Below are 15021 nucleotides of genomic sequence, written 5' to 3'. Positions count from 1 at the left end.
AACACGAGGGACATGTCTACAGCTAGTCACAGTTCTGTGCCTTGTTAGAAACAGCCAACTAAAAGAGCGCCCGATTACTTGCAAATAGCAACCAGAAGCGTGTCTGCTAGCGGACCAAATCTCCTGGACAGGGATGATGTTTTGTACCATCGCACAGTGAAGAGAAATTTCACTGAATTTCATTGAGTTCCTCATATAAAAATAAACTTTTCCTCCAGACAGAACAAGTGGATTTTTAAGGGGGCAGGAGTGTCTGCCCCTCCAGCCCCACTGTAAGCCCCTCAGCAAGAACTACTGACTGTTGATTATATGGCTTGTGACTCAATTTCCAGAGTAAATGGCCCACAGATGTTATGTCAATAATGACATGAGACAAATACAACAGTTCACCATTTTGGGCTCCTAGCCAAGCGATGGAATCAGCACTTGTGTTAATGTAAGCCCTCTGGCGATTCATCTCCCTGGCACTATCCCAGAGCACTCTGAATTTACAAGTGACTGCGGATTATGATAGTGGCACAGCAAACACTGGACTGTCTCCTTGTCAACATTTCCTCATTCCAATGCTCAAAACACAGAACAACAAAACAAATATTAATATTAGGAAAAACACAGCTTGTTTGAGGCAGGTATCCCCAACACTGCAGCAATCTGCTCTCTTTCTTCTTGTCCTTGCCACAGCACTGGAAAGCAGCGATTCTCACTCGTGGCAGTTCTCAGCAAAAGCCTCCAGTATTGGAACTCAGAGTGATCGAACACCTGAAAATGCTGGTGCTGGTTTCTCTTGGTAGCCGCTTCAGCCCTGCTGAACAAAAATCGCTTCTAATGTGTTAACTGTCTGGAAGGGAGCGGAGAAAAGGGGCAAATCGAAAAGTCTCCATCGGCTCTCAAGCAGAAGCGATCGATAGCTAGCTCATATGCTCAGAGGACCACAATCAAATGTCATTATTTGTGAGGTTCTACTTGATTTCACATCCCCCCTCACAGAAAAGGCTTTATCGATTCCTTCATGTTGATGAGAAGGGCAATCAGAACAGACCGCAGCACAAATAACCCCTTTGGCATTTTACAGTGAAACAACAGGGTGTGTTCATACACACACACACACCCTTTATGAAAACTACTAACAAGATACTAAGCTGAGAGCAGAGAGGCTGAAGTTTATCAGCCACAATCCACTAAACCAATGGGCTTTTTAAAAAATATTTTTGCAAAGATCCAGTTAAGGTCAACTCACCAGTGCTACCGAAGAGCTATGCTCTGTTAGTGATCTCAGGAGTAAGCAGAGGCAAGAGCTTTACCCTCCTGGTGCCTCAAGTTCTTGCCACCTCTAATTAAGCACTAAAATCGGGATTTTGGAAGGAATTTAATTACCTCAAAAAAAGAGGCAAGTAGATTCCTTCAAGAATCCACAATTTTCCCCTTTATTCCCCTCCCCCCCGGCCCTGCATAAAGCTGACCTGTCCTCCCAACAAAGGAGGGCTAAATGCAGCTCCCTCCCTCTAAGCCCTTCAGAATTGCTCCTGATCAGCTGGGCAGGGCAGCAGGAGAGCAATGCAGAGCATGAGGCATATGTATTTCAGAGTGGGTAGAGTAAATTTGCCTGTTCTCCAGGATCTGCCTCTTCTCAGGGACCTCTTCTGGGCTAAATGCAGTGGTGACAACAGTGGTATATGATACAAGATATACACACAAGTGGTAGTGTATCTGTTTGGCATTCTGTCGTTGGGCCAAATACATGCTACTTAAATGCCACAGGGTTGGCACGGGAATGCAGCAGGAAAAGCCACTAAAAGGCGGCTGTAAGGCAAAGTGGTGGGGTGCATGGGGGGCTGCTCTAGCTTACAATTGAATTGGCTTTCAGCACAACCACTGAATGCCAGTAGGGAGCGAATCCTAGACTCCAAAGCCAGAAAGGACCACTGTGATCATCTGGTCAGCTTTCCTGCATAACACAGGCCATGAGACTCCCCTAAATTCATTCTTGTTTGAACTACAGCATGTATTTTAGAAAAACATCCAAATCTGGATGGTGGAGAGTCCACTTCAGCCCTCGGTAAGTTGTTCCAATGGTTAATTAACGTCACCGGTAAAAATTTGTGCCTTACTTCTAGTCTAAATTTGTCTAGCTTCAATTTCCAGCCAACTACCCTACCTGACTGGTGACGTAGATCCTCTGAGCAATATGCACTGGACGTGTCATGTACACTGCTGTGTTCATTACTGCTGGATTTGGCAGGAAGAGCAAGGCTGTCAACCCGATAGGGCTGTGGAAGAGCCTACGCTCTGACAGACAAACACCAAAGCAAAGGACAGAATGGGCCAAATCCTCAGCAAGTCTAAAGCAGCATAGCTGTACTCATTTCAACGGAACTATTTCGATTTACCACAGCTGAAAATCTGGCCCTATACCTTCCAGGTGAATCCAGTTACAGGTTTCTGTCACACCACTGCAGACTACACTTCCTGTGCTCTCACAGCTTCTTTTAAACTCCAGGGGTCAATAATGAAGTATTTTTCCTGTGAAATTATTTATTTGCTGACTCTCCAATGAAGTTAGAATTAGAGGACTGGGCCAAAAGAAACCTGATGAGGTTCAACAAGGACAAGTGCAGAGTCCTGCACTGAGGACGGAAGAATCCCATTCACTGTTAGAGACTAGGGACTGAATGGCTAGCAAGCAGTTCTGCAAAAAACGACCTAGGGGTTACAGTGGATGAGAAGCTGGATATGAGTCAACAATGTGCCCTTGTTGCCAAGAAGGTTAATGGCATTTTGGGCTGTATAAGTATGGGCTTTGCCAACAGATTGAGGGATGTGATCATTTCCCTCTATTCGACATTGGTGAGGCCTCATCTGGAGTTCTGTGTCCAGTTTTGGGATGCACACTATAAGAAGGATGAGGAAAAATTGGAAAGAGTCTAGCGGAAGGCAACAAAAATTATTAGGGGGCTGGACTTACGAGGAGAGAACTGGGATTGTTTAGTCTGCAGAAGAGAAGGATGAGGAGGGATTTGAGAGCTGTTTTCACCTACCTGAAAGGGGGTTCCAAAGAAGATGGATCTAGACTGTTCTCAGTGGTAGCAGATGACAGAACAAGGAGTAACGGTCTCAAGTTGCTGTGGGGGAGGTTTAGGTTGGATATTAGGAAAAACTTTTTCACTCAGAGTGGTGAAGCACTGGAATGGGTTACCTAGGGAGGTGGTGGAATCTCCTTCCTTAGAGGTTTTTAAGGTCAGGCTTGACAAAGCCCTGGCTGGGATGATTTAGTTGGGAATTGGTCCTGCTTTAAGCAGGGGATTGGACTAGATGACCTCCTGAGGTCCCTTCCAACCCTGATTTTCTATTATTCTAAGTCTGAGACTACTGAATTCTTAAACTTCTCTGTGTCTCTTTTCAGTCCAAAACCATATCTAACTATGGAATAGAATACATATTAAATCTCAAATTATTTACAAATACAAATACATTCTCTCAGTAAATTCACTTATCTCTGGTCTATTCATCAGCTCCTTGATGTTAGACAATTCAAACTGCATAAACATGAACCACTTGTAAATCACAAAGGCTTTTTATTGTACAAAAATGGCAGCTAGGTATATATTCCTCATGTGAGCATCCCATGTAATTTACAAGCAGGAGTGGTGTGTGCCATTAAGTCCTTAGTCTCACTTATTTCTGCTAAGTGGATTTATATTTCTTTCTCTTATGCTATTCAAGGGAGTAGCCATTCATGAATATAAGTTATCTAAATAATCAAGTAGAAATAGCAGGGAAGATAACACCAAATAGTCCTATAGTGCTAGGAAATAGATTACAATGATTTATGGGAGGAATCGGATTAGAAAATACTGGCTTTGGAGGATAAAAAACCAAAAACCCAACACATTTCATCTTTGTGACTGATGACATGAAATTGAATCCCAAACTAGAAGACAAGATGATGGGTACCAGTTAAAGCATGTTAATGTCATGAGAGTTTAAATAAGGCCAAGAGACTATAAATCAGTGGACTGTTGGCATGGGATCTTTGCAGTGTAAATATTTCAAGTGCCATATGGGGAGAAGCATGCATAACCAAGTTATCTCCTGGGGTTAGCTGTCGTAAGCGTCTCCTCTGTGCTTGATTTTACACATATTTTATTTCTTAGCTGCATAATGCTGCAATCAAGCAAGTAGCTTTCCAGGTTAGAGACTAAAATTCCTAAACTTGCACAAATTCTTCATAACCAAGCTTGACGGTGAAAAGCATGGAAGTGTTGAGAAGACACACATGGGGCCAGAAGGATAACAATGTGATGTTTTCCAATCCTAACATCAACTGGATTCTGGTTCGCTCAGTGGCATTTACAGGTTTAAAAATCTTAAAACAAAAGCACACCAAGCATGGATTAAAAATAGCGCAAGTTGTCTGTATTTCGGTTTGGCAGGATTCATTTTAAACTGATAGCTGTTGTGTTGGTAAATGTCAATTTCAGCTGACACTGAAATCGACATTTACCAACACAAAAAAGCATTCATCATAATGGCATGAGTGCAGCCTGCCCTTCCCCTGCACGCTGCACCTACAGGGATCCAATGTCACTGGCCTTTTGGCAGCGCAGTCATGGGAATGAGCGAGCAGGGCCATGACAGCAGAGCTGCAGAGGGCTTCCTGCACGGTGACACTGGATCGCTGCAGGAGCAAGGTGTGGGGGAGGCTCCAGTCCTAGCAGGAGAGCATAGGTGCTGGAACTAGAGGCACTGAGGGGGCTGCCGCACCTCCTGGATTAAAGTGGTTTCCATCATACGCAGGGTTTACAGTTTGGTTCAATGGCTCTCAGCATCCTCACTGTACGAATTGTTCCAGCACCACTGCAGGGCAGAGCAGAGACTCCCAGTCAGGCCTGTGAGGGATGAGTCCCCAGCTGTGGGGGAGGTCACTCTGCTGCTGAAAGGCTCCTGCCCCGGGATAACACCACTCAGTAGCAGGGTGGCCTCTGCTGTGGCTGGGGGCTTTCCTTCCTCAGTGCCATCCTGGCCAAGGGTTTCCGCTCTGCCCTCCCAGGCTTGCAGCTTTCTCCACACCTTGCACATGCAGGGATCGGGTGTCACCGACCTGTGACCACGTGGGGAGTTCTCTGCAGCTCCACTGTCATGGCCCCACTCACTCACACAGCCAGGTGTGTGGGAACTGTCCCCAGGCAGGAACTGTTCAGCAGTGGGGTGGCCTCCCCAGCAGCCAGGGGCTCATCCTCCTCTGTATAGTCCTGATCAAGTGGTCCCTGGCTCCAGGTCAGGACCACAACCTCCTTCGCACCTGTGTTTTGGGCCTCTCAGTGGCCCAGGGAGCCATCTACAGCCTTGCCCCAACCCTATCCACCACTTAATATCATGCAACAGTAAAAATGTAAACATAAAAAGTGATATTCATAATTGAAATTAAAGAAATTGACTTCTGACAAGACTATCTATATTTAGTAATTTTCCACTCTGCCAATTAACAAGGGTCTTTTAAGAGCAAATGGAGGTTTGGCTGAAACATGAAACAATGAAGCAACTCTACAAAAATAACAAGATACTAAATTATCCCTAAAGTAAACCTCTTGAAAATAAACAGAGAGTTGTTTTGACGTATCTGGCCAACCTCAGGCCTGTTTAAATGGTTGCAGCTTCAATAAAGATGATGGAACTGTACCAGTTTTCACCAGATCTGACTTTGGCCCCATCATTTTTATGAGTGAAAGGCTTCCAAGTTCAAAGGGAATTTAATACATCTCCACATCTGACTCAGATAATGGGCCAGTCAGGAGACCCCACCATTAGACAAGGTAAAAACTTGCCTTATTAGCCAAAAGCCCCAGTGGCTTGGCAAGGCAAACTCATCTGTTCTGTTGACAATCAGGATTTCCGATGTCACAGAAGTGTACAATAAAGTCCACTTGCAATGAAGCCAGCAAGCAAAACTGGCTCCTCCTACTCTGCCAAGATAACTTCAATTACAGTATAAATATTACTGATAACAAAGCAGTAATTGCAAGGAGGAACTGTGTAGCGGTCACGTATGACAAGCTTGCAAAAAAGAAAATAAAAATCAGAACTGTAAAAATATTCTGCATTCTGACTGATTGATTGATTGATTTTAAGCTCGTGAGGGTTATAATTAACGTCTAGAAGACATGAGAGGAATCGGAACAAATTTCAGCCCCAGCTTCCTCTGCATGTTGTTAATGGCTATTCTGTCCACTAATGTGCTCCAATTTTACCCACATCAACCACATATGATACAAGCTGCAGGAAAGCAAGTTAATTTTTAATAATTTCTCTGATGCATAATTACTGACTTTAATCAGCCTGTAGTTAAACAAAGACTTAGAAAGAAAGAAATATTCCTTAATTACACAACTGACACTGCTCACAGTGGGAGAGTCTTTGAAATGAGTAACCAGTCTCCATTATCACAGCTACACACATATTCAGACATGTACAAACAGGTTAGATCAGTGCAAGTATTTATTTTTTCTGAACTAGGTGTGTAAGTGTGTGTATGTGCTTATATTACAATGGAGAGCAGTTACTCATATCTGACATTGTCTTCTGTACACATGGGAAGTGCACACCCTTCTCCAATGTCCCCACTCACAGTGAAAATCTTCCACTCTTTCCATGTCACTTGAAAGATCCGAGCTTTATCTGCATACAAGTGTTGACAATAGATTGCATCATTCCAGAGGCGTAGCGAGCGCCCTCCGTACTCTCCGACCGGAGGGGGCCCCGCAAGGAAGGGGGCCCCTAAAAGTGGCAAAAAAAATTGTAAGATATAACTAGGTAAGTGACATTTATTGACGCTATTGCACAATCCATGTCAGTTTTACTGACAAAACCGTGAAGTCATTATGATACATCATAATGCTATTGGCTACATCAGTTGTCTGTCGGTCAGTTTCGAATTTTAGTTGGACCCATTCAAAGAATGTGTATTTGCGTTCATAATGGCGGTCGGCGGATAAATGTTATTAATTTAGTTGTTTAGTTTTTTTATGGTTTCTGCATTGTAAGGGGCCCCGGACATATGTTTGGAGGGGGCCACGTTCTTTGTTCCTACGGCCTAGCTCATCCCCCCACAAAGGGTTAACAATGGCGTAAAGTATGCGATGCAAGTTTCCCCCCCAGTTGGTAAGTCTCTTTGGGGCCATGTAAAATTGCAACTTTGACTCTTTGAGCCTTACAGTCTTTCTAGATACAAACTTTACAGCCATGAATGTAAGACTCCCTTGATGCTGCCTCTACCCCCATCCCCTTTGCCCTGAGTATACAAACTACATGCTTGTTTTCACATCCACAAATGCCAGAGCACATTGTTCTGCACCTGTGAAGCCCTGAGGACCTCCCATACCTAACAAATAGTAATAATCTTACAAACAACCCCCTGTACCATCAGCCTGCTGCTGAAATTGCTAAGAGCTGTGCCATAGCATATTTACTTCACTTTTAAGGGCATAATCAGCATGGCACAATTGTGAGCTGCCATTTGTGAAATGCCCCAGAGTTTATTACCCAAGTTTGGAACAAGATACAAAACCAGAAAAACACCAAGCGTGTATAACTTAGAACAAAGGGATGATCAACCAAGAGAGCTCAAAAACGTGATTAGAATGATTTAGGTCTGAGCATGCTTTTGTAAGAGATGAAACACAAGTGCTCTGTCTTCAGCGACTGCAGTTCTTTGCACAGTGCAGCTGCTAACGGCTGGGCTTCCTTCCCTCTCCATGCACTGCTTAGCAAAGCAGCCTTATATTCGTTTTAATAGTGAGGGGCATTGAATTCCTCATGTCAGACACTGGAGCCACACCAACAACTTAATGTAACACTCCAAATGGTGTGACTTATAAGCTTGTAAGAATTGATCAAGAAAAGATGCTTAATGTTGGAGTATATTAGAATGTTTAAAAACAAAAAAACAAACAACCCCAACATACAAAACAACTCAAGAGAACAATTTCCTCTTATTGCCCTGGAATGACACTGACTTCAATATGAAGGTGCTGAAATATTAGTCTCCTTCCTCCTTTCACTTTCTACAACAGATCCAGCCGTAATGACACATCAACGTCTCCAATAAAAGGCTGGTTTAAAATGGAGCGCAAGGACATGCCAATGATTTCAAATTCCCCTTTAATGGGCTTTTTCCCCCCACGAGGAAAACGTCCTTTGATGCAACTGGGAATGGGGAAAATGAACTAAACGAGGAGGTTTGGTTTTGTTTTCGGTTACCTGACTGAACTGCTCCCAGGAGTTGCTCCAGGTCCAGTAGTGAGCCTTGTAAAGCCCAAGTCTCACTGCCATCATCTCGTTGCCACGGTAATAGAATATCGGCCTGACAGGGAAGCAGAAGGGGAGGGGAAGTGCAGCTGCATGAGAAATGCAATGTGCCCAAACACGCACTTGGGCAGGCACACTGATAAGGGAGACAAACACTTTAATGGAGTCTGACTTCCGATTCAGCTATCAGTCAGGAACAGGCTGCCTTCTCACAGTCTCCACTGCAAGGTTTTCAATTAACATTTTTTAAAGTGTTCATCAAGTTGAGAGCTCACATTGCGCAAGAATGAAACATTATACAACTGGGCTGCCAGTGACTGTTAATCCTTGAACTATCAGCCCCTGTAATTTCCTCTAGTGCGTGACGATTTAAACACCAAATGTCTCAGAAGAGTGGGGTGTGTGATGGGGATTCACAGAACATGTGATGCCTGGTCTCCTGTTTATGGCTGGGGACAGCTAGGGAGCATCAGACTGCCAGCTGTTACTGTCACACAGGCTGATTAGCCAGAGAAGGGGGAAAACGGCATTAAAGACGCATTCTGCTTTCCAGTGCCATCTCAGAATGCACCCAAATCACAAATGCCAGCACTCCAACATGCTTTAGATTCCACCCCCATCAATTTCTCAAAAACCCTTCCCTTTAACTTGGCCTAATGTAATTCTGGGTGCTGCTTTTTCTCAAACACCCATGGTTCTCAACTTAGGGAGCACACTGGGGATATATTTGGAAAATATATTCTATTCAGACCAGTTAATGGCCTGTGTCCCCCTTTCAAAAAATGTTGTGGCGAGCTCAGCACTGTCTCCCCTTTTCTCTTTGGTTTCACCGACAAAGCACTCTGTTGCTCTTGGAACGGAAGGTAAAACCAGACCACCCAATTTCTGCAGAATTGAAGCATCTATAGAGGGCAGACTCTGTTGGCAGAGTTCCTCATGCAAGGACTCCAGCTTGGTCAGCTTTTTCCAGTAGGAGCCTTCTTTAGTTGAGGGTGTTTGTATAAGATCTTTTGTTTTAAATAATCTTCTCCATCCCCAAATCATCTTTACTGTTCCTGCTTCTTAGCCAAAAAGGATGTTAAAACCTAACCCACTGGAAAAAAATATTAACACAGTTTTTGGCTTTGGAAGACCTGACCTGGTTCACCTCGTGCATGGAAGTGACAATTATTGTAGTGCAAGGGGCAGAGTAATGAAATGTTTGCCTCTTCAATGAAAAAACTGTTATGTCAATAAAGACCCTCTTCAACCTTAAAGAAACAAAGGAATGCTAATTGCAAACATTTCACAGCACTCACAGACCCAGTAACGCCCTAAATTAGACACAAGATGAATGACCTGCAGTGCTATGCAGGTGCTTTCTGCCCTAATGGGCACAAAAATAGCTTTACTGACCTACGGTTCAAGGTCAACACAGAGGAATCCTGCAAGCATCCCTGTGCCTTTTTTCATGCTCTCCCCTACTTATGGAACATCCCCTTCTACTTTGATTTGTCAGGCTGCTTCCTTCTGCTCAATTAAACCATTCCTGGAAATACTCACCAGTTCTACATTGCCCAGAAAAGGAAGTCAAGAATGTTCACTGTCTAATCTTGTCTTGTTTTAACACCCAGCCCATCCCCACTCCCTGCTGCTCATTATCCCAGTTTTCAAGTCAAGTCTAAAATTTGGGCCCAACCATGAAAAAGGATCCACACAAGCGGACCCAAAGGAGCAAGTGGGGTTTCACTGAAGTCCCTTTCCAGGGTCAAGGCCTTTGACTGTATGTTCCTTCAGGCAGTGGCTGTGTTCTGTGAAGTACCCAGACACTCTTGGTTGCTATACAGTAACAAACAATTAAACCTCTTTTCCCTAACCAGGTTAAAGATCACGGAATTTATCCTCACTGTGACCTTATGCTGTTCCAGGGATCTGTGCTAACCCCTGGACAGATGAATATGCCCATGGCAATATGCTGAGTTTCAAGAAATTCCACCTCGTTAGCTCCAGCACATAATTAGCACAGAAAGTAAATCTCTGTTGCTCACCCCAATTCAGCCATCAGGAACACAGAGTGCACCAGGCCAGTTTCTAAAGAAATAATTTTAAAAGATTTTTTAAATAAGCAAATGAGTTTTGCCCCCGTCCAATAATCCCGAGGGAGGAGCTGTGAGCTCCGTGCTCATAACTAACCTGTCAATTAGCTTGCCCTGCAGGATGGCAGGAGAAAGGTCAATACCGTCAATCTGTCTGTCACTGGGAGGCTGCAATCCCGCTAGGGAGAGGCTGGTGGTGAAGAGATCCATCACGTTACCCAGTTGATGACTCACCTGAAATTGACAAGACAACGAAGAGCATTTGCACAGACTTTCCATATAAATTCAAGCAGACAAGGCTGCCTGCCTCTCTGCTACAAAAGAGCTGCTTTCTCAGTCCCATTCCTTTATTGCATCTCTCAAAATTTCTCACTTGGGGCTTGATCCTGCTCACATCAGAGTCACATGCAAAGTCCCCATTAACTTCCAGAGGGCTGAATCAGGCCCTTCCTCCTTTCATGTTGTTTTTTATGGAACACTTTTTTTTTAAAAACCTCTCTACTTCACCCACTTTCCATTCATTCATTCATACTTTGTGGTGCTTAGAGCCCCCTGGTGTGCACAGGCAAATTATTACTCATTCTGAGACTGAAAAATCAGTATTCCATATAAAGTTCCCCTTGATTTATTGCATCCACTGGTACCCTCTGGAGCCCTGCATTGCCAGGGGTGAGCTCCCAGCAAGTACAGAAGTGGGTGGATGGGGAGTGATCTTCAGGGCCCAATGACCTTATCTACAAACAGTTTTCAACAATTCTAGAACGGTGAATCTGGAATATTTTCGAGTATTTTTATCAGGGAGGAAAAAACTACCATTTTTTGGCTTTAGTGGTTTTTAAAGAGGTTTTTAATTTAACTAGTAGCCATATTTAGAATTCCTTCTGTCTTAATTATTCCTGTTTTAAAAACAAGCATCCCACATGGTATTTGTTTATACCAATTAACTTCGGACTGATTTTCTCAAACACACACACCAACCCCTTCCATCTGTAACCCCTTTGGGGTTTAGAGAGCATGGCCCCTTTAAATCTTTTTCCTAGGGGGAGGGAAAGTGAGAAAAAAGGAAGGAAACTCCAGGGGGTGGCTCTGGAGCTGGAGGGAGAGAGAGGAAGCAGCAGAGAACCTGCACCCGGCTTCCCCTCCCTAGAGGAACGTCTTGGCTGGCTGGCTGGCAGGCAGGTACTGGCTGAGGTGACACCACTGAACATGGAGGTGAGATGATGGGTCCTGGAGGCACGAATTCCAGGGCAGCTGTGTTTAAATGGCGGTTTGCGGTACAGGGCTCTCTGCCTGCAATGAACCTTCCTCCTCATGTTCTTGGGGGGTCTCCACAGCTTGGGCCAGTGGGGCCTTGGGAGTGCTCAGTGCGGGTTCTCTGCTGCTTCCTTTGCAGGGTCTGCGGGCTGCTGCCTCTCTCCCCGTCCCAGCTCCAGAGCCACCCCTGGTTTCCCTCACTCTCCCCCTCCCCCCAGGAAAAAGATGTAAAGGGGCTATGCTCTCTCAACCCCAAAGGGGCTACAGATCTTTCTGTGCTATGCTACTATGTCAGGAGACTACCGTCGGCCTTGGGATGGGGAATTAACCGACATTACACAAAGTTGAGGCAGATCTCTTCAGTTAAGTGCGAGAGTACGAGTGCTCTGCGCTCAGATGCATCAGTACCAGATGTGACACAACAGAACCATCCCAGGCATACCACAAACTCGGAAACAAAGAGCCATGTGACCCAAGTCAACATACTTATACCGTGGAGAAAAACCATTTTCTTTCTTTTCCATCCAAGACAGATTCGCAATGTTATACCAATATACCGAGGATACCAATATATCTGTCATAACATCATGACCATCAAAGCTGCCTTATCTATGAATCTTCCTGCTAATAAGAAATGGATCTCCATTTACTAAGCTGACTCTAAAAGAGTATTTAAATACTGGAGCAAATTATGATAAAAGAGGAACTCTGCAACATATCAGCTCAGCTGTTTTAGATTCTGCAGCCCTATTAAGGGGAACAAACCTTTTTCTGAATTATTAAACCTCTTGCTCTATTGGCTAGATGGCCAATAGGTTGAAAAAGTGAACATCTAAGGATTTAAGTGGGGAATTGAAAGATATTTCTGAAAATTACAGTATTTTCCTCTTTCCAAAAACAACAGGCTGCATGCTGTGCTTGCACTAGTGGTACGGATTAAACGTTTAATATTGCAGTGTCACTCTGCTGGATTACAGTCATTTCAATTCTTAACCATTTGAATTCATCACAAAACACTGACAGGAGCATTTAATACTGAGGTAGGATATGGGCAAAACTTTCCCTGTCCCCATGCAGGAGAAACAGAATGCACAGCAGCAAGCATAGAGAGGGCCTGATCCTGGAAACCTTTATTTATGAAAATAGCCTATAGTCAATAGAATAATCTGACTGAAATTAGTGGGATTACTGGCATGTGAAAGATTGCATGGGATCAGGCCCATAGTTTGATTCAGAGCTTTTGCTGCACTGAGGTACTTTGGAAGAGGCTAGGATCAGCCTGTTTTTGTGGGCAGTAAGGGATGGGAAGAGGTTAAATCACAGGACCTGAAATATTAAACGATCCTACACATGAGCAACACAAGAGGCAGGAATGTACACAAACTCCTCTAAAGGTTCATCTCCTTGTTTGGAGGAGAGGATGGAGGGAAGCTGCTTGCAACTTTCTTGGCGACACAACCTCTGAGAAGGAACTGGAACAGTCCCATTTTACAGTGAAACTGGATGTACTGTTTTAGTTTTATAATGTGCACTGGTACTGGGAGCTCCAAACAAAACAAAGTTACATACACTGCACCAAATCCTGCAGTCCTTACCCAGGCAAACCTCCCATTGCCTTCCACCCCGACAACTAAGTCAGACCCGAATGAGACTGCAGCTCACTACAAATACATAATGGTTACACACACAGTCCGTTCCTTTGCAGGAACGACAGACATGCATTTTTATTGCTGATTCAAACACTAACAAAAATGCTGTTGCGTAGCCATCAGATACAGAGATCTAGGGAGGGGTCAGGCCCCACTGACCCCATTTTGATGGGTGCTAGATGTTGCTGCTCTTGCTCCTTACACTCTACTGTCTCCACACTGCTCCCTTTGGGTACACCTACACTGCAAAAAAAAATCATAAAATAAAAGATCCACAGCAGAGCGTCTCAAAGCAACTGACTTAGGCTCATGCCACAGGGCTAAAAATAGCAGTGCAGACATTCCTGCTTGGGTTGGAGTCCGTCTCTAAGACCCATCCCCTTCACCGAGCTAGCATGAGTCTGCCTACTAGGGCTGGGAGGCTCACTCCCAGCTGCAGTGTAGACAGACCCTTAGATTGTAGGCTCCTTAGAGCAAGGATTTTGCCTTGTGTGTGTGTGTGTTTTGTAAAGGGCTGTGCACATGTTAAGAGTGCACAGACATTAAATAATAACAATGTTATCCTCCTTCAAAGAAGCTATCACATCCATTCCTGACAAAGGTGGACTACACACACCACGAGGTGCTGAGTGTCTTGTATGCTCGCCTGCACGTCGCAGGCATTGTGAGGTTGCAGAAATGCCACGTGAAGGATTTGAGAGATTAATAAAAGGGATATTTGGCACATGATATAGTTATTAACGTGCCTGCTCTCCATGTACTCCTGCTGCAGCAGGAATGAACAAGATAGCTAGCATGTAACTCTTTCTGTAATTAGGCCTTTCACAGTTTATAAGGCAAATCCAAAAAAATAAAAAAATCACTTTTCATGTCACCACTCAGTCCTGTCACCTAAATCTTTTGGCTAACAGACAGCAAGAAGCAATAGCCAAATTCAGATGTACTATCTAATTTATACACTGTGACAGTCCTATGGGGCCACCATTGACTTCTTGTACCGGCCTTTACTAAACATAACCAGACGTAAATGACTCCCTTTAATCATCCAATTATGTTTCTGGTCTCAGACAACATTCTTCCATGAAGCAGAGAAAACTTCTTAAGGAAATTAAACGCCAGTGCCACAGCCACTTGGATTTATCTGTGCTCTGCAGCACCGTGAAGAGAAAAAAAAATAAAAAAGGTTAATATTTATAAAAACTTTGAAGTATTTTCAGATCATTTTTTTTAAATTACCATTTTCTCCTGTCAACAGCACTCTCATTCTAGCTGCCTCTTCCATTTTTTCTTAAGAAAATAAAAATAAAAATCCAGAGAGTAACAGCCCAGAGAAAATAAATAACATAAAAGAAGAGCGAGATCAGATATTCCTTGTATCAGTGAGGAACAGCTGGCATTATGCACGTAAGAAGGGCTCCCCCCCCCTTTTTTTTTTAAACAAACTCTCAGTGAACAGAGAACGTCTTTAAGAAAATGAAATCCTTTTGCTGTGGGCCACGTTGCGGGAAGAAATAGTCACCGCTGCTGTTATCAGCGCTTTCAAGCTTTAACTCTGAATCAAAGGCGACAATTAATAAAGTCGCCCCCGCCAGGAAACGAAAGGAGAAAAGCTAAATATTTGAAACTGGGTGAACAAATGTCAGGGTGTTTTTAAATAAAATCCTTTTACAGTTATCACAGCGAGCAGACCTGATATCCCTGTCTAATTCAATTTCAATTTGCGCCCCATGGGAGATAGTGAA

General features: G+C 43.9%; 1 protein-coding gene across 3 annotated transcripts in view; it reads right to left on the bottom strand.

Annotated features, from left to right (window-relative positions):
- The window catches only part of GALNS (galactosamine (N-acetyl)-6-sulfatase), an 81300-nt gene that overhangs the window by 35660 nt on the left and 30619 nt on the right, over positions 1-15021 (bottom strand). For all 3 annotated transcript variants that reach the window (XM_050922611.1, XM_050922612.1, XM_050922610.1), the window contains exons 10-11: positions 10474-10610; positions 8254-8356 (exon numbers count right to left, since the gene is read on the bottom strand). In XM_050922611.1, coding sequence (XP_050778568.1) covers positions 8254-8356; positions 10474-10610 — 240 coding nt within the window. The remainder of the gene's footprint in view (positions 1-8253; positions 8357-10473; positions 10611-15021) is intronic.

Source organism: Gopherus flavomarginatus, chromosome 14 (genome assembly GCF_025201925.1).
Source record: "Gopherus flavomarginatus isolate rGopFla2 chromosome 14, rGopFla2.mat.asm, whole genome shotgun sequence".
Taxonomy (NCBI): domain Eukaryota; kingdom Metazoa; phylum Chordata; order Testudines; family Testudinidae; genus Gopherus; species Gopherus flavomarginatus.
The sequence above is the reverse complement of the archived record's forward strand: the minus strand, read 5'-3'. Positions and strand labels throughout refer to the sequence as shown.